We start from the raw sequence: 17412 nt of genomic DNA, 5'->3' as shown, positions 1-17412 counted from the left end.
TCCGCATCGTCCCTCGTCTCGAGGCACCTCTCGTCACTCGACGCACCATCCTCGGATCCCTCTTCCTTCCTCGCCAACACATCGCGCAGCATGGACCGCCTCGACCAGCCGCTTTCAGACGCGCCGATGCCGCGGCGCTCGGGTGCCACGAGCCGAAGTTCCCCCTACAGCGTAAGTCTCACCTTCCCCCCACCTGGGCAGCCTCTCCGACCCCACGTCTGACATTCTTCACCCTCGATCTCTGTGCAGCGAAACGCGCGGTCACGCACAGCAGACGATTTCGGATCATGGAAGCACGATCGATACGACGAAAACGCCTCCACCCGCGGCCCTCGTCGCGGCAACTCTGGTCGTCCAATGTCCTTCCCCCGCGACCCTGCCGAGACGAACGAGGTCAGGGCGACCGGTAAGCTGTTCATCGAGAACCTGCACTGGGACGTGTCCGAACACGACCTCAAGACGCTGTTCGAACAAATTGGACCCGTCACAAAGGCGTATATCAAGGTAAGCCTTTCACCCACGATTGGCGAGAAGGGGTCCTTTGCTGATGATGTAGCGGGGTATAGTACGATCGAAGTGACAGATCGACGGGTCGGGCAGTGGTGGTGTACGACAATCCCAACCATGCACTCCAGGCCAAGAACGAGTACGATGGTGCGAAGGCCAAGGGACAGGTGATCAGTATTACGCAGGAGATGCGTGCCGATCGTCCCAAAGTACAGACGCAGAAGTCGCTGCTTTCTCGATTCGATCTCGGATCGCGCCTCAAAGGGTGAGCCTTGCATCTTTTCCACCTTTGCCTGCTTGGGTCGTGCTGACTTTGAGGTTTTTGATAGTGGTGAGGAGGAGGAGGCGGCGGGAAAGTTTGGCGACCGTCTTGGACCCGTACGCCACGCTCGGGAGGGCAACAAGACCACCTCKACGAGGGGTGGGAATGGCCAACGCAACACACCGAGGGAGAAACGCAAACCTAAAACCGCCGCTGATCTCGATTCCGAACTAGACGCCTTTATGAACGCGCCGGCCAAAGACTCGGCACAAACGCAAGCGCAAGCACAGCCCACGCAGCAGCAACACGACGTCGAAATGGCCTAGAAACTCCCGTTATTGCCGCAAGGCATTCACATACACTGCGTCGTCTTTGTTTGAAGCGTGTAATACGCGTGGATCGCCTCATTCGAAAGAGTAAGCCGTGCGATGGCTCGGACGCCAAAACATCACTTGGTCTTTGTGCACAGAGTGGCGCAGCCAGTGGCAGCATCAGTCGCGCTTCTTCCCTTTAAGTTACCCCAGAAGATGACCAGCAAGCTTCCACAGCGTTGGTGACCACGAAAATCAGCTGCGAGAGACACGAGAAAAGGTCAGGCATCAACAGCCAGCACCACCTTTCAACACGCCATCCCCAAGGCCGCGATCACAGCGACAACAAAATACAGCCCTAAACACATCTAGCCCAGTTCTCGTAACATGATCAGAGCCTCGCTATCGTGTGTGCCATGAGTGAATTCGCTCGATGCAGAACCTCAGTATGAACCTCTGGGCGAAAAATCCACACGAGAACTTTGATTCCGCTGTGACAGTGCTCACCCCATGGCAACGCCCTACCTCCTCATCCACCTCCACACGCCGGGTGCTTGGGGGGAGCAACGCTTGTTGCATTACGATCGTGAAACGGCCCAACGTGACTAGTGACATGCGAAAAAAAAAAACAAGAGAGGAAAGAACAAACGTGCGAAACCGGAAGTGCAAGAGGCAAAAAAGGCGAGCGGGCAAAGACATGCGGAACAAGGAACGACGAGCAAAGACAAAAGACCCCAGTGACGACAAACGGTGAAGCGAGGCTATCAACCTTCGCACCCATAACAAAAAGAACAACTAAAAGCTCGCCCTGCCAACCACTAGGGTGCAGAGCCACAAGACGAACGACAAGGACGAAGCGGACAATAGACGAGTGTGAGAGAGGCAGAGAGAAAAGCAAAGAGTCCGTGAAGTTTAGACAAAGTATCGCGAGTTGAGCTCGGCGATCTCGCGCGCCAGGTGGCCCCAGGTCAGGCGCGAGGCTCGGTACGAGAGGCCACTTGGGCTGCCCGAGCCGAACGGCATGGTGGCCGAGTGCGCCATGTCGAAGCCGTGGATGCTTCCGGCGCCTGCGCCGATCTCGACGCCCGGCAGATGGTGCTCAAACGCGCCGTCCTCCTTGCCACTCGCCACGTCGAGCTCGGGCACAGCCGCGCTCAGCGCGTACGTCGCCCGCGGCGAGCTCGAGGGCGACGACCACGCCGACTTGTACGAGCCCGAGCCCTGATCGCTACCCGAGCCGCTGCGCAGCGAGAGCGCCATGAGAGCGTGCGAGGCCTCGCGGCTGTCGCTGCCACGGCGCAGATCCGGCGAGCCCTGCTGGCCGCGCACCAGGCTGATCTGCGCCTGCTTGGCCTTGAACAGGAACGTCTCCCATCCACGCAGCTCCCACAGGAACAGCAGGTGCGGCTGAATCACAATGTTCAGTCGGCGACTGCGCACCAGCAGATAGCTCTCCACCAGACCCAGATCCAGGTGCGCCATCACATACGCCAGCACGATCGTCGTGCTGCGGCTCACACCCACGCGGCAGTGCACCAGCACCCTGCCACCGGACAACCGCGCCGCTTCGATGAACTGCACCGCCTCGCGCATCGTACCGCGGAGCGAGTCGATGCCGTCATCCGAGACGTTGCGCACATTGAGCACCGTGATGCCTTGCGACTGGTAATGCAGCGACGGCACCGTCGATGGATCTTCGGCCATGGCGGCCTTGGCCGACGCCCGTTGGTACCGAGTGCGGCCGTTCTCTTTGAGAGGCGGAGTGATCTTGGCCGAGATGTGATCCGGAGGTGCGAGCGCAGTCTCGCCCACGGACACGAGGTGCGTGATGCCAAGTACGCGCAGCATGTCCACGTTGGACGCGTGGTCCAGGTTGCCGAGATACAAGAAAGGCAAGATGCGCGAGGGGAACGACCCGTCGAAGCGTGTCTTGTCGAACCAAGCGTGGTTTTCGACCACATCCGTGTCCACGCCGGCTCGGCATTTGCGCGGAGTCGGCGTCGAAGTGCGGCAGATTCCACCTGCAAGCTCCGACGACGGCGTCATCGCCAACGACGAGCGCATTCCCTCGGCGGCAAAGTCGACGCCATGGACAAGTCCGCCAGCGTTCTTGACGGGGATTGCCGGTGTGGCGCGGCCCAAGTTGGCCGAAAGCGACATGCGGCGTATCTCGGCGTGGTGTGCGTCACCAGAGGTGGCACCGCTGAACGACTTGGACGTGGCGTGGCGCGAGCGGCGAGCATGTGCCGCCTCGTCCAGATCCTCTCGCGTGGCTCGCGAGCGTGCGGCGCGCATCTGCTGCAAAAGCCTGTCGACGGCCTCGAGCACAGCGACATCAGCCGGATAGACAAAGAAGGATCGGTTGACGCGCAGCTGAAGGTCGAGGTAGGCGTTGGCAAGGCTGAGCTCACGCGCAAACATCAGGTAAGCGAGCGCGAGCACCGAGGTCTCGGTATAGCCGTCCGGGCAGTGGAGCAGCACTCGTCTAGGTCGACGGGACACAGCGGACTGGCGTTCCGTCCTGACGTGCGAAGTGCGGTCTCTGGTGTGGTTGGGCGAGAAAGAACGCGTGGGCGATCGCGATCCGTCTCGAAAAGTGCGCAACGTGGACGAGATCGAGTTGAAGGCTGGCACGTCGGAGCTGACGGGGGACGATGACGAGGGAGGCATCGCCTGCTGCTGAATCCACACGCAGAGGTCGACCAGCTTCTTGGCGGCCTTCTCCTGCCAGCCATTGGCACGAGATGCTGCTGCGCTCCCGGTCTGGTAGTCGAGGTGCACCACACTGGCGGCATCGAGATGGAGCACACCGCGGCGATTGGAGTCGCTGGCATAAGCGTCGGCGCCTCGGGCGACGTCTGCCGCGCGGGTGCGGACAAAGTGAGAGGCGGAAGCGTCGGTTCGCACGGGGACCGAGCGCGGCTTGGGAGTCCAGCCATTCGGACCGAGCACCAACGAACCGTCGCGCGACTCGGCATCGCGGAAGCCATCGTAGGCAGCTTCGCAGAGGGCGCTACCGTCAAGGCGCAAAAGTGCATCGCGGCTGAGGCTGCCGAGCATCTTGTCGGTGTCATCCTCGAGGCGCAAGGAGGCATCGATGGAGTCGAGATACTGTGCGGCGTTGCGCAGCATTTCGGGGGTGCAGGCGCTGGATGTCGGCTGGCGCTCCTCCTCGCAATTGATGCAGACCGAAAAGCATTGCGGATTTGCCTGCTCATCGGGCGTAGGAGGATCGCTATCGTCGCCGTAGCCGGACCTCCTGAGCGCACCAGGCGCATCGGCAGTGCAGCCGAGCCAGACGTTGTCGTGGATCTCGGAGGCGCGCGTCATGCGCTCCATCTCCTCGCGCTCGCGGTCGACAAAGTCGACGCGGTTGCGGTCGTAGCCGTGGCTGTCGACCGAGACGAGCGAAGTGAAGCGCTGCTCGAAGACGTCAAAGGCATCGGTGACGACAAAGACGTTGTACTGCAGGCCACCCCAGCCGCGCAGCAGGCGCTCTCGGCGGGTGGCGGCCTGAGCCTCGCGGACCCACTTGGCAAGCGTGAGTGCGCCCGAATGGTAGCCGTAGGGGCAGTAGATGACAATGTCGGAGACGGTGGCGTACTTGGCGCACTGGATCTTGAAGTTGCGCAGACTGACGCCCGAAGCCTGCTGCGGACGGACAAAGGAAGGAGCGATCCTACGGACCTTGCTGGTCTCCTCTTCGTCGCCCCAGCTGCCCGACTCGGAGAGGTCGCTGTAGAAGGTGCGTCCGTAGACGGTTCTGCAAACCGACGGGGGTCGAATGATTTCGACTGGGAAGACGGTGGAGTTGAGGATGGAATGGCGCGGCTGCGGCTCGACGGGCGTGGGGCTGAGCGAGCGGAGGCCCTTGGCGGAAGCACGTGGGCCCTCGTCGACGATGCTGCTCTCGGTGGAAACGCTGGTGCGAGATCCGGCGCTGAAGCTGCCGGACGCGACCGAGAAGAGCGAAGGTCTCGAAGTCTGCGACGACACGGTGGATGCGGTGGAAGCCGAGACGGAGGCTGTGGATGCGGCGGTGTCGGTGAGTTCAGAGTCGCGACCGGGGACCTTGAGGCCATTCCAGGAGGATTCGAAGCCGTCGTCGGTGTCGGGCGAGCTGCCGGAAGAGTGTGTGGTGACGCTGGAGAAGGTGCGAGCACGTGCACGGGAGCCGGTGGAGGCATAGGCATTGCGGGAGGCCTGCATGCGCTCCATCTCGAGGGCAGTGGGCATGTCGGCGCGAAGGATGGTGAGGCCACGGTAGGCAGGCGTGGGTTGACCGCTCAAGGGAGCGCCGAAGAAGGCGTTCTGCGCAGGGATGCTGCCATCGACGCCATGAAGGTAGGGGAAGACGACGTGGTGAGGCACGTCGAGCGAAACATACTGGTCGTGCAGTGCGGCGAGCTGGGCAGCGGACATGGCGCGGATGGGTGCAGCCAGGTTCCGTTTGGACAGGCGGCGGGAGCCACGATGTGAAGAGCGATCGTCGACGGTGGCCACGATGCTGTCGTCGTCGTCCTGGCTCTCGTCATCACTGGCCGAGTCGGAGGGGAGAGGCTCGTCGGAGATGATGGGATAGTCGTCGAGGTCCGCATGCTGGATACCGTACGATGGCGGCTCGCAACATTGTGCGGGCGATGGGAGCGACTTGGGTGAAGGCGATCGAGCGCGGCAGCGACGCGAGGCAGTGTGGGTAGGCGAGGATGGATGCAAGCGCGGCGTGCCATGGTCTTGCTTGGAGGAAGCACACGGATCTTGCGCGTACTGCGCAGGGCCATGGCGCGGCGATTCGGCTTTAGCAGCTGGAAGGTTGACCGAGACAAGAGTGGACGAGACGCCGCCGTGGCGCGAAGCTAGAGGATGCAACGACACTTGCGCATGGCCGGCAGTCTGCGACATGGCGCAGAGCAAGTAAGAGGTTGGCGAGGTGGCGAGGCTGATGGAATCAGTGTGCGATCAGCCAGTTGGTGCTGGATCGAAAGAAGGTCGGGCGTATGTGTATTGATGAGTGGGACAGCTGTGATGGTTGAGCGAGATGGTGGTTGCAAAGGTAGCGGCAGCAACAGACGTTGAAGGGATCGCTCGTGCAGATGATGAGGAGGAGGGCACGGATGCCTGGCAGACGCGCTTGAGGCGGAAGGGGGTACAGGCACGGGTCGTGCGAGCGTTACTGTACCACCGAAGCTGGACTGATGCACGACGCGTGTGGGGGGCGTGGTGGGTGGGCTTGGGGTGAAAGTAAGGCAGAGGCGAGATGCGAGATGCGAGGCAAGTGCGTGGTGGTGGTGGCGATGATGCGGATGCGAGCACGCACGGCGCCGATCGGTGGGGTAATGATGCCGGACGCGCCTCGCCAAGGGGCAGCTAAGAAGCGGCGACTTCTGTCGGTAACGGTGAGCAGCTGCTTCGAGTGCTCAAAGTGAGACGCAGGACGGAGATCGTTGCATTGACCCAGCGCAGGGGTCGGAACGGGAATGCAGAGGGGTGGGTGGCAGGGTGGGTGGGTGAGACTCGACCCAAGCTAGCGGGAGTGGGACGCAAGCGGCGAACAAAGTGGCCCTTGTAATGAACGCGTGATGAACCCCGGTTGGAACGAGTGGTGGGGGTTTGATGGGGTGAGCGAGCGAAGCGGTGGTCTCAGTGCATGAAGACCGGAATGCGACGCGGTGGTGGAGGAAGCGCGAGATGAAGGAGTGCGTGCGGCGAGGATGAGGAGAAGGAGGAGGAGGAGGCCATGCCCAACTTTGTCGACTCCTGCGCCATGCAAAGACGGATTGCGGGTGAAGCGGCTAAGGAACGGATGTACAGATGCAGAGCAGAGGCGGAGAAGGGCAGCAGCGCAGCAGGGCAGCGCAGCGGCATATGGCTGAGAGGGCCGGCTCTGGAACCAAAACTGGAATGACGGCCGGGCAGCTGCGCAACAGGAGAGGGCGGCACAGAGCGACAAGGGGACACTGCATTAGAGCGGGGTTGCGCAGCAGGCCGGACAGCGCCGCACCACCGGCTGCATCCACTCACTCCAATTTGGCAGGTAACTTAGGCAGGCGGGCCAAGGCACGGGCGGCGAAATTAAGTCGCAGCGCTGTGCTGAGGGGTGGGGGGAAAAGGCAGTGCAGCGGCCATGCGCTCTTTGGCCTTTCTGTCCAAAGTCACACGCCGCCGCCGCTGCTTGTGCTGCTGGTGCCGCCTGCTTTGACTCGCTTGGGCGGTTGTGGTTAGGTACACTCATCCTTGACAGCTCGGCACACTGCAGGTGGACAGGGCGAATTGAGACAAAAAAAGGAAAGCGACGTGCTGCAGAGATTGGAACGCAGGGTCAAGGGCGGCGCGGGCCAACACTCGCACGCCGCCCGAAAGATAGGGGAGCGAGAAAGGCCGAGCCCACATCACCCTGCATCTGTGACAGCGCCGCTTGCAGTCTGGCAGTGAGGCAGGAAATTCACAAAATCAAGCGGCCGACGAAGTGACACTTTGCCTTGGCGGATTGCCTTGGCCCGCGCCGACTTGCGAAATTCAGCCACGCCTTTGCCGTGGGAAAAACCAAGCGCCCCCAACGCGCATCAAAGCAGCACAGCAGCGAAGCATGAGCATCATCGATGTTGAAGGCCAAAAAACCCGAACCGCGCGTCGCCCACCTTTTTTTTTGGCTCCCACCCCTCTGTGTGTGTGTCCACGCGACAGGTGGTCGCCGAACAAACCGCTCTCATAGCCTGGGTCTAAAGCCCGGACCGGTGCGAACCTTTATCAATGGAATCTCGGCTCGAATGCCCATGACGCTGCGTGCCATTTTTCGCAAAGTGGGCATGCAGGCACCGCATGCAAATCCCGTCGGATGTCGCATCGTGGCTGCCATTCCATCATCGACGACGGCGACCGTCATGGCGGATAGCAAAGACTTCGATACGGAATCATTCTACTCTATTGCGTGGCTCGAGTGAAGCAGAGAGTCTACTTCTTGACAGTGTAGTCCCAGGCCTCGGTGGCGAGGCGGTCGATCTTTCCGTTGACCTCTTCCTCCATCTGGTGCATGTAGTTCTGCATCTTGTCGAGGTAGGTGGGGTCGGCGGCGGCGAGGATGCGCACGGCGAGGAGTGCGGCGTTGGTGCTGTTGTTGATCGCCACGGTGGCCACGGGGATGCCGCGCGGCATCTGCACGATGCTGTGCAGCGAGTCGACGCCGTCGAGCGTGCTCCCCTTGACCGGCACGCCGATCACGGGCAAAGCCGTCTGCGCCGCCACCATGCCGGGCAGATGCGCTGCGCCACCCGCACCTGCGATGATCGCTCGCAGTCCACGCGCCGCCGCACTGCGAGCGTAGGTGCGCATGCGGTCCGGCGTGCGATGCGCACTCACAATCGTCAGCTCGAAAGGCACGTCAAACTTCTTGAGGATCTCGGCCGCCGCCATCATCACCGGCAAGTCGCTGTCCGATCCCATGATGACGCCCACCAGCGGCTGCGGGTGCGAAAAGTCCTGCGCCGACTTGGCCGAAACGGAGCCGGTCTTGGATGCCGACGACGATGCCGACGCATTCTGCGCCACGACGCCGGGCAGCGTCAGCTCGGCAGGCAGCTTGCCGCCCTCCTCGGCCAGCTGCGTAGCGCGGTCCAGCCCTTCCTCGACGACACGCAGGCGCGAGCGCACCTCGGCGTCGCTCTGGCCCACAATCGTAATGTGGCCCATCTTCCTGCCTTTGCGGCAGCCCGTCTTGCCGTACAGGTGACAGGTGGTGCCCGGCACGTCGAGGCTCACGACGCCCGGGACGAGCGTCTTGGCCACCGCCTCCGGGTCCTTGTCCAGATCGGCGAGGCCGAGGATGTTGATCATGGCGGCCGAGGGCACCTTGAGAGCGGTGCTGCCGAGCGGCAGTCCGAGGATGGCACGCACGTGGTTCTCGTACTGGCTCGTGTCCGCCGCCTCGATGGTGTAGTGGCCCGAGTTGTGAGGACGCGGCGCGATCTCGTTGATGAGCAGCTCGCCGTTGGGCATCAGGAACATCTCCACGCCAAACACACCCGCACCACCGAACGTGGCCACGGCCTGCTCGGCGATCTGGCGCGCGCGCGCCTCGACGCCCGGATCGGCGGTGCGCAGCGGCGCAAACACCGTGTGGCAGATGCTGTTCTTGTGCACCGTCTCGACCGCAGGGTAGGCGCGAACCTCGCCCGTCGCGCTGCGCACCACCATCACCGCCACCTCGCGCTCGAACGGCGCCCACTTTTCGGCGTACAGCCCGCGCTTGCCGTCGCCCAGCGCCGCCACCGCCTCGGCAGCCTGGTCGGCCGACTTGACCACGTAGTTGCCCTTGCCGTCGTACGCCTGCGTCCTCGACTTGAGCATGAGCGGGAATCCAAACACCTTTCCGATCTCGCTCACCGCCTCGATCTGCGCTGCGCGTGCTTGCGAGGCATCGGTGGCCTTGGACATGTCCTCGGGGCCCACAGCCAGGTACTCTGCGAGCGGGAGGCCCTTGGCGGCGAGGTGGACCTTCTGGAGGTACTTGTCCTGGATGAGAGCGATAGTGGACGGAAGCGGGTGCACCGCATCGACGAGCTTGTCATCGAGCACCTTTTGGAGCTGCGTGGCGTCGACGTGCTCGATCTCGATGGTGAGCACGTCCACCTGCGATGCGAGCTCGCGGATCTTTTCCGGGTCGGCAAAGCTGCCGTCGATGTGCTGCGACTTGCAGTCCGGCCCGGGCAGGTAGTTGATCTGCTTGGCTGGAGCCGTGTCGCCCACGTCGAGCAGACGCACCTGCACGTTGAGTCGCGCAGCCGCCTCGACGAACATGCGGCCGAGCTGGCCCGCGCCGAGCACTCCGACCACCCTTTGCTCCATGTCGTTCGCCGTGAGATGCACTTGCCGAAGTCTGACGAAGTTTGGTTGTGGGGAGTCGCTCGGAGCGATGTGCGTGTCACCGGTGTATAATGGTAGAGTGTGGGGAAGAAGGTGTGCGGCAAGATGTCTTCTGCTCTCATTGGATCGTCCCCATGTCCGCTTGAGGCTTCGACATGACTCCCGAGATCCTTCCAACTTTTCTCCAAATTTCTTTCGGCCTAGGATCGGGAGTCGGAAGCAACTCTGGCTCGCAGTCAAGGTGTGGAGCTTGGTTATCTCGTGCCGCTTTCAACGAATTCTCGTCCTTGAAGCATCACGTGCGGGCAATTCGAATTAAATCTGAAGCTCACAGCCGCTTGAAAGCTGCACCAATCAGGCTCATCCGCTGAATACCCGACTGCGAGTGCGCTGATTCTGTGCATAGAAGCGGCGCAGCATCGGATGCGCAGGCAATGCAAAACACACGGATCCGCACCTACCCACTTCGACGAGCGATGCTATGCGATGGAAGTCGACTCCATGGAGCAACACAATCTCGGGGGTTTGACCGGCACAATGGATGGCTGCGATTGGCTTTCTCACACCCCCTGAACGAATGATCTGCCGAAAGCTTGGACGCCCGCCATGGGAAGGCTGCCGAAAAAATTGGGTCGAAGTTGGCTTTGGCACGGTCCGGGTGAAAAAAAAGGCTCGGCTCGGCTCACGCACGCGAAAGCGCTGGGCGTCGCTAGAGCTCGGGCAGCTGCCGACTCCGCTTGCGAGCGAGCAGAAACGCAAAGTTTGGCGCTATGACACTGCAAAGCGAGATCCCATGGGAACATCCGTACTCGACGGCACTTGGACAGCCCTCTCTCTTGCTCTCTCTCTCTCGCACTTTGTCGGCTCACCCTGGGCTTTGGTGGTCCGCCCTTTCGAAGTGTCCTCATTCATGCGTGTCCCTGCATGGGTGTGCCGCTTGGACCTGCGCAGTCAAGCCTCTGACAGAATTGCATCCACCGCCGCGTGTCCAGACCCGCGCTGTTGGGGTGGGTGAGTGGGTCTGTCTCACTGAGGTCGTGCAGGCTTCATTCAAGCCCTGGCGCCTTCCAAATTTTAAGCTGTCGCCCTGCCTGGCCTCGATTTTGTCACGTTGCCGAGTTTCACTTCGACCATGCTTTTGCGGGGTAAATCACGACAGCCGCTGCTCAAGCTCCTGCTGCTGCTGCCTCTCGGCCAAAGGTGCTGGTGAAACTGGAGCATTCCACCCTGTTGCTCCTGCCGAGGCTTTCCCACTTGGCCGCTGCAGCCCTTCGCTCGCCTAGCTTGATGCCGACGCACCGAAAAAAAGTTGGCTCTTGTTTGTCGCCTCACCCTTCCCCCGCCCAAGCGACCTGCAGCGCAGAGCAACCAATGCACCCTCTTCAAGCCCCGCCGCGCTACGTAGTCTCTTGGCTGCCATTGTTCCGGCGTCTTTGCTCTGATTGCGACCATCGGCATACGTCCCGCGCTGGCTTGCATTGGGCACCTGGCCAACCGGGCCACCTGGCCTCTGCTTTTGCGTTGCCACTTTTCCCAGACGTGCAAAACTCCGCCACTTTTCAAGCCACTAGACCTCCTCCGCAACCCTGCGAGCTGTCGTGGGTCCAAGCTCGCATTCGCAACAATGGCGTTTGTGGCCGGCGCATCGGTGAACAATAGCTCTGCTCCTTGCCGAGCCGCTGCCTCTTCGCAAACGGGCGTGTCCAGAACTCGGTATCCTTCGCTGCTCCACAAGGCTGGATTGCGTTGCCAAAGCCACCCAGGCATAGGCGGCCGCTCGAAAGTCCCTTGTCCTGCAGGTCACGAGAGATGTCATAGCTTGCGCATTTTCACACCCACTCCTTCTGCCATGCTTGCGATGCCGGCTCTGGCGCTACCTTGAGACCTCGTGAGCTGCCTCGAGGCTATGCATCTTCTCGTCCTGGCCAAGCTTGAACTTCCTCCAGCTTCGCCTTCGTTTGTTCCACCATCCCCGTCCCGGTTCTCTGCCAGCTGTTAGCGTCGTGCCATCTTTGTCGTCGCCCTTATCGGTATCAGCGCGCGTGCAATTAGGCTCACTTGCATCGTCAGCAGGCCATCGACTTCATTTCGCCCTCGGCCCTGACCGAGCCGCGCCTTTAGGTTCGAGCAACACATTGCCCTGGAACTCCCAGCATCTTTTTCGCCCACTTCAGGCTCAACGCTGGATCGTAAGGACGCTGGCCTGGGCTCGCACAACAGAACGATCGCCATGGCGCTCTCTCAGACAAGGCCAATCTGGATTCCGACGCCGTCGTCGCCGTCGCACAGCTCGCCTCGAAGCCACTTTCGATGCAGCTCGGATGCGGGATCCGACCTCTCGATCAGCTTCCCACTGGGCGGCGCGACCGCGTTCCCGCTGTCTGCAGTGCAGGATCCGTTTGCAGCGGTAGAGCTCAACCATCGACTCGCATGTCTCACCGCCGAAGATGTGCTCTCCTGCGACAGCAGCACGCGTTCGCGCCTTGTCGTGTTTCCGCATGATGGAAGCATCGAATCGGCAGGCGAGAGGCTTGCGGAAGCCGACCACGCCGAGACCTGGATTTTGCTCGAGCGCAAACCCGAGCGCAAACACACCAGCAGCACTACCCGTGGCCTCTCCAAGCTCACCACATCCGACTGCGTCGGTCTGCTGGGCCTCGAGGATCTTTCGGCTTTCTTCGCCGTGGTCTTTGCACCGCAACTCTCCAAAAGTAGTGTGCACGATCCCGTCTCGCCGCCAGCGTCGCCCATGGCAAGTCCCTCGGACTTTGTCTTTCCTGGCGCACATGCAGCACCGACGGAGCGCGTCGCTCAGATTCGCAAGGTCCGCGCGCAACTCGACGCCAAGCGCGCCGTGGCCGCTTCGATGATCTCCAACCTCTCGGGCAAGAACGCGCTTCGACATGTGTCGCTCGACACTCCGCTCGCCGACATCCTGGGCCTGCTGAGCCAGCCCGACGTCAACTGTCTCGTCGTATCCGACGCTCGCCGCAGTGACGACGGTGCGGTGTGTGGCATCCTGACTGCCACCGACGTGGTGGCTTTCGTCGTTGCCGAGGCCGAGCGCGACTCTGTACTGGCCAACGCGCTCTCCACCACGCTCGATGCCCTCACCGCCGTTGTGCTGCAGCAGCCGGCTGCGGTGATCTCGGGCGATCGCAGCACGGTGGATGCGCTGGTGCGAATGCAGGCCGAGCAGCTCTCGGTGCTGGCAGTGATGGATCCGGTCGGAGGCCTCATCTCGCCCGTCTCGTCGCGCGAGATCTCGCAGGAGATCCTCCGATCCGCATCGCGCAAGATCCTCACCACGCCGCTCTCAACCGTGGTCAAGAGCCTCCGCTCGCGCCATCCACAGGGCACCGACGGAAAGGATGCACATCCAGCAGTCTCGGTAAGCAACTCGGCCAGCGTGGCGAGGGTCGCTGCCATCCTGCTTGCGACCGAGGCGGGAGGCGTATATGTGGTGGACGAGCCCAAGGTGGTCATGACTCCTCCGCTGTCGTGTGTGTCGGCCTCGCCGGGCAAAGAGCTACCGGCACTTTCGCTCGACACGGACATGATGCCGCTCAGCAGGTCGGTGAGCTTCACTCCGGCACCTGCCCAGAAGCATCGACGCTCGTCGACGCAGTTCTGGACCGCACCGCGAACTTCGTTCAGCGGTGGCTCGTCCGAAACTTCGCGTCCGCCACTTCCCACCTTTGCCGTCGCCACTGGTGGCGAAACGGGCCGAGAACGCAGGGCGAGCAACAAGCCCGAACTGACGCTGTCGAGCTCGCTCGCCTCGCTGCCCAAGTCGGGGAGTGCCGCCATGTCGGCGCACATCAGAACGTCTTCGGCCGCCCGACCGCTGCGACCGCGATCGCTCTCGCTCGCCCACTTTTCGTTGGACGAGACCAACTCGTCGCGCCAGTTCGGTATGCAGGCAGCGCACCGAAGCCAAGGATCCTGGACACCAGTCACACCAACCGCAGGCTCGGCAGCCTCGTCGGCAGGATCGCCGTCGTCGCCGTTTGGCAACATGCTCGTATCGGGCTTCTTTGGCGAAGCCATGCAGAACGGCATACCTAGACACGTTGTCACCATGAAGACCATCCTGCAGTCGCTGCTCGCCGCCACGGGTGCTGCCAATGAAGAGGCGCTCGAGACGTGATTGCTGGGCAAAATTTCATATCCGTTCTGTTCGCACGTTCTCCTGTCACCTCGCCGCCATGGTTCCTCCGCTGCTTTCACGCTGTTCTCTTGTTCCGTCTCCCGCATGCACTTGGCTCAGTCTAGTCCTCAGTATCTCGTCTTGTCGCAGTTTCTTCTCTTGTCTCGATACGCATCGGATACCGTTTTCAACCGTTTCAGAGATCTCCTGCCATTTCACATTTGTGCGCTGATTCAGCCATGTGGTGAACCTGAGCAGCAAGGTGGGAGCGATACAGGCATACGCGGCAGCCCTGAGGGTCGGTAGCGAGAGGACATGTGGCGCGGGAGGATGATCTCTCGCGGACGAGCGCGCGCGCGCTGTCTATGGGCGGAGAAGACTTTGCGGGAGCGGAGCAGCGCATTTCTGGCTCGAAAGCTGCGGAGGTGAGCCAAAGTGACAGGCACTGCGGCAGTGTTGCTTCCATCACTCGCGACGCGTCTCGATTGCGAGCGGAAACAAACACACACTGCTCCTGTGCCTGAGATTCCGTCTCGACGCGTTCTGATGGGCGAAAAAACACCAATTGGCCAGAGAGCAACACACGCAGAGATCAACAGAGCGCAGAAGGTGCGACCAGCATCCTTACGACAACCATCTCGACCTCCGAGTTCGATTCGCCTCGTCGATCCAGCATTTTCACCATCCAGTTCGCGACCACACCTCGAGGCGTGCCACTCGCTCAACTGCAGACACCGGCGAAACCCTGGTCGGACCTCAGCCATCTTCCTGTGCCAATTGGCGACGACGGTAGCCACACAGCCGCAGATCCATCGCAATGTCGCTTCCTCCACGCCAGTCGCTCCATCCTGGAGCCATGAATGCTCATGTAGCATTGCCGAATCAGTCGGTCACCGGTCAGATCATGGAGCTCGACCAGGCAATCACACTGACGCTCCAAGAGATCGACCAGAACTTCGCCACCGCACATCAGATCGTCACCTCGCGCATCCTGCCCGCTGTCAAGGAGTACGGCGTGGCGAGCGCCCGCGTGTGGCAGGGCGCCAAGTTCTGGAAGACCTTCTACGAGGTCGCCGCAAACGTCTCGCTCACAGCACACGTCCAGACCGAGTCCGAGTACGATGCCAACTCGCAGCACGGCGACGTCACTCGCAGCGCCAACGATTCGCGGGAGAATGCCTCCTTCACTTCCGAAGACGACGGTCGCAGCCCGCGTTCCGAGACGGGCTCCATCATCTACACGGACGTGGACGCCTCCGCCGTTTCGGATGCCCGCGACGTCGATGCCAACGACGCCGCCGACGACAGCGGCCTCGAACAGTTGCCTACCGACCGAGCACGCGTGGCGTCACCCCCTCGCTTCAGCAATGCATCCATGGCAGCAGCTGCTCGCAGGGAAGCCGCTCAGCGCAAGCAGCAAAAGCCGCGAGACCGCGAAGACCAAGAAAACATGTTCGACCCCGCCGAGTCGCCCTTTGAGCGTCTGCGTCGCGACATCACCACCAACCTCGGTCGAGACATGGCCGAGTCGACGCTCGACCAGAGCTCCATGCTGGCATCGACAAAGGGCAATGGCGCCTTTGGAAACGGCGAGACCGAACGTGACCGTGCCGCTCTGGCACATGGAATCGAGAACCTCGGTTCGACGCATGCTGGCCGTGGCGCTCGTCACGTGGACCCCGACAGCTCCAACGCTTCGTCGCTCCACGATCTCCCACACTTCAAGCCGTCGGCGGCCTCGGCCGGTGGTCGCATGAAGACGTCGTCGACGCCCAAGAAGGGAGCGCTGCTCAACAAGGTGCTCGACTCGGAGCACAAGCGCAACAAGGGCCGGCTCAGCTACACCAAGATCCAGGCCACGCCGAGGAGCTCCAAGTCCAAGTCGAATCCGTTTGCGCCGCCGAGCGTGCGCATGTGGGACGGCATCGTAGATCTGCGCAAGACACCGCTCACCTCCAAGATCAAGGGTTCCCGCTCGTCCAAGGGCGCGGCGCCGGGGAGCAGCAAGCACGCGTCCAAGGCTAAATCTGGGCGTGCCGACGACGATTCGGAGTGGGACTCGGACTCGTCGGACAAGGATTCGCTCGGATGGCCCGCCGGCATGTCGCCTCCTGTGACCATGCAGTTCTCGGTGCCCCAGAGCCGGTACGCCCAGACGCCTGCCAAGGAGGCGGCCAAGATGATGGTCGACGACCTGCTTCGCAGCGTCGGGGCCTCGAGCCCGGCGCCGCGAGCCTGGCCCAAGAGCGCATCACGATCGCGCGTCGGTCATGACGAGGCGCCATCAGCGAGCTCGCGCAAGCAGCCCGTGTCGACACCGCTGCGCATGAGCCGCAAGGAGGCCAAGCAGCTCGAGAAGCAGCGTGGCTCCGCCAAACGACGCAACTCGATTCCCACACCGCCGACCCTCACCAAGCGCGGCATCAGCGTCGCCCCGGAGACGACGCCGGGCGCGTCTTCGGCCAACGTCAGTTCGGCTGCGCTCTTGATGGACGCCGACGAGGGGCTGGAGCTCAACGCGGCCGGTGCTGGCGACGAGGCGGGCGAGGTGCATCGCCGGTTTGGCGGACTCAACCTGCGAGCTGCGGGCATGCTTCCTGTCGACGATGACGAAGACGATGACGATGATGACGACGAGTCGTCGGACAGCGAGTCGGATGATGGCGGCGAGAGCATGGCGGGTTCGATGCTGTCGTCGGCAGCCAAGATGTCGGCGTCGAGCAACAGCCGGCTGGGCGCAGGCAGCCAGCAGGACAACTCGGGCTGGACCAGCTCCACCATCTCGTCGTTCAACCAGCCCAAGCAGGCGGGGCGCAGCATCGAGGACGACACGCTCTTTGGCGTGCGAGACCCGGCGCAGGCGCGCGGCGCCACGGCCGCGCGTGGCGGTTCGGCCGGTGCCCAGACCAAGCCGGCAGGCGCGGGAGCAGGCGACGCGCGCGGCGAAGAGTCGTTCAAGGTCTGGGGCCACGTCGACGAGATGGGCACCGTTCACGGCGGCAGACCGCTCGTCGACAGGGACGACACCTACTCGGCTCCCAGCCCCACGCCGCTCAACATGAACCTCGGTGCTACACGACGATAGCTCCGCACCTCGATCTCTCTATCTTTTCGCTACTTTGTGTTCCGGTCTCGATTTTTGTACTCTAGGATGTGTTTCGAATGGATCGTGCCAGCGACATTGCCCATGCATTCGAGTGTGTTTTGGAGACTTGGGCGAGAGCCGAACTCGTGCGACGGAGTGTGACTACTCGTATGGCCTGCGACCACAGCAGCACCGTAGAGGCCATGGCTCTGTGAGATGCGCCGTCTGCAATAGTTTG

General features: G+C 62.2%; 5 protein-coding genes across 5 annotated transcripts; 3 read left to right on the top strand and 2 right to left on the bottom strand.

Moving 5' to 3' along the window:
* Positions 1-90: 90 nt before the first annotated feature.
* PAN0_002d1101 (RNA-binding domain-containing protein) lies at positions 91-1095 on the top strand (the record flags this gene model as incomplete). Its single annotated transcript, XM_014803268.1, has 4 exons — positions 91-171; positions 250-504; positions 567-772; positions 837-1095. The coding sequence occupies 4 exons, from the start codon at positions 91-93 to the stop codon at positions 1093-1095; spliced, it is 801 nt and encodes a 266-aa protein (XP_014658754.1).
* Positions 1096-1992: 897 nt separating this feature from the next.
* PAN0_002c1100 (uncharacterized protein) lies at positions 1993-7963 on the bottom strand (the record flags this gene model as incomplete). Its single annotated transcript, XM_014803267.1, has 4 exons — positions 1993-6019; positions 6255-6604; positions 6736-7037; positions 7813-7963. The coding sequence occupies 4 exons, from the start codon at positions 7961-7963 to the stop codon at positions 1993-1995; spliced, it is 4830 nt and encodes a 1609-aa protein (XP_014658753.1).
* A 68-nt stretch (positions 7964-8031) lies between these two features.
* PAN0_002c1099 (phosphoribosylaminoimidazole carboxylase) lies at positions 8032-9921 on the bottom strand (the record flags this gene model as incomplete). Its single annotated transcript, XM_014803266.1, has 1 exon — positions 8032-9921. One exon carries the CDS (start codon positions 9919-9921, stop codon positions 8032-8034), a length of 1890 nt encoding a protein of 629 aa, XP_014658752.1.
* Positions 9922-11563: 1642 nt separating this feature from the next.
* On the top strand, positions 11564-14089 carry PAN0_002d1098 (uncharacterized protein; the record flags this gene model as incomplete). The annotated part of the gene is made up of 2 exons (XM_014803265.1): positions 11564-11640; positions 12061-14089. The coding sequence occupies 2 exons, from the start codon at positions 11564-11566 to the stop codon at positions 14087-14089; spliced, it is 2106 nt and encodes a 701-aa protein (XP_014658751.1).
* Positions 14090-14906: 817 nt separating this feature from the next.
* Positions 14907-17174, top strand: PAN0_002d1097 (DASH complex subunit Ask1; the record flags this gene model as incomplete). The annotated part of the gene is made up of 1 exon (XM_014803264.1): positions 14907-17174. The coding sequence occupies one exon, from the start codon at positions 14907-14909 to the stop codon at positions 17172-17174; it is 2268 nt and encodes a 755-aa protein (XP_014658750.1).
* Between the last annotated feature and the right edge of the window lie 238 nt (positions 17175-17412).

The sequence above is a fragment of the Moesziomyces antarcticus genome, assembly GCF_000747765.1.
Source record: "Moesziomyces antarcticus DNA, scaffold: scaffold_v10002, strain JCM 10317, whole genome shotgun sequence".
Taxonomy (NCBI): domain Eukaryota; kingdom Fungi; phylum Basidiomycota; class Ustilaginomycetes; order Ustilaginales; family Ustilaginaceae; genus Moesziomyces; species Moesziomyces antarcticus.
Note: the sequence above shows the minus strand (reverse complement) of the source record. Positions and strands in the feature narration are given on the sequence as shown.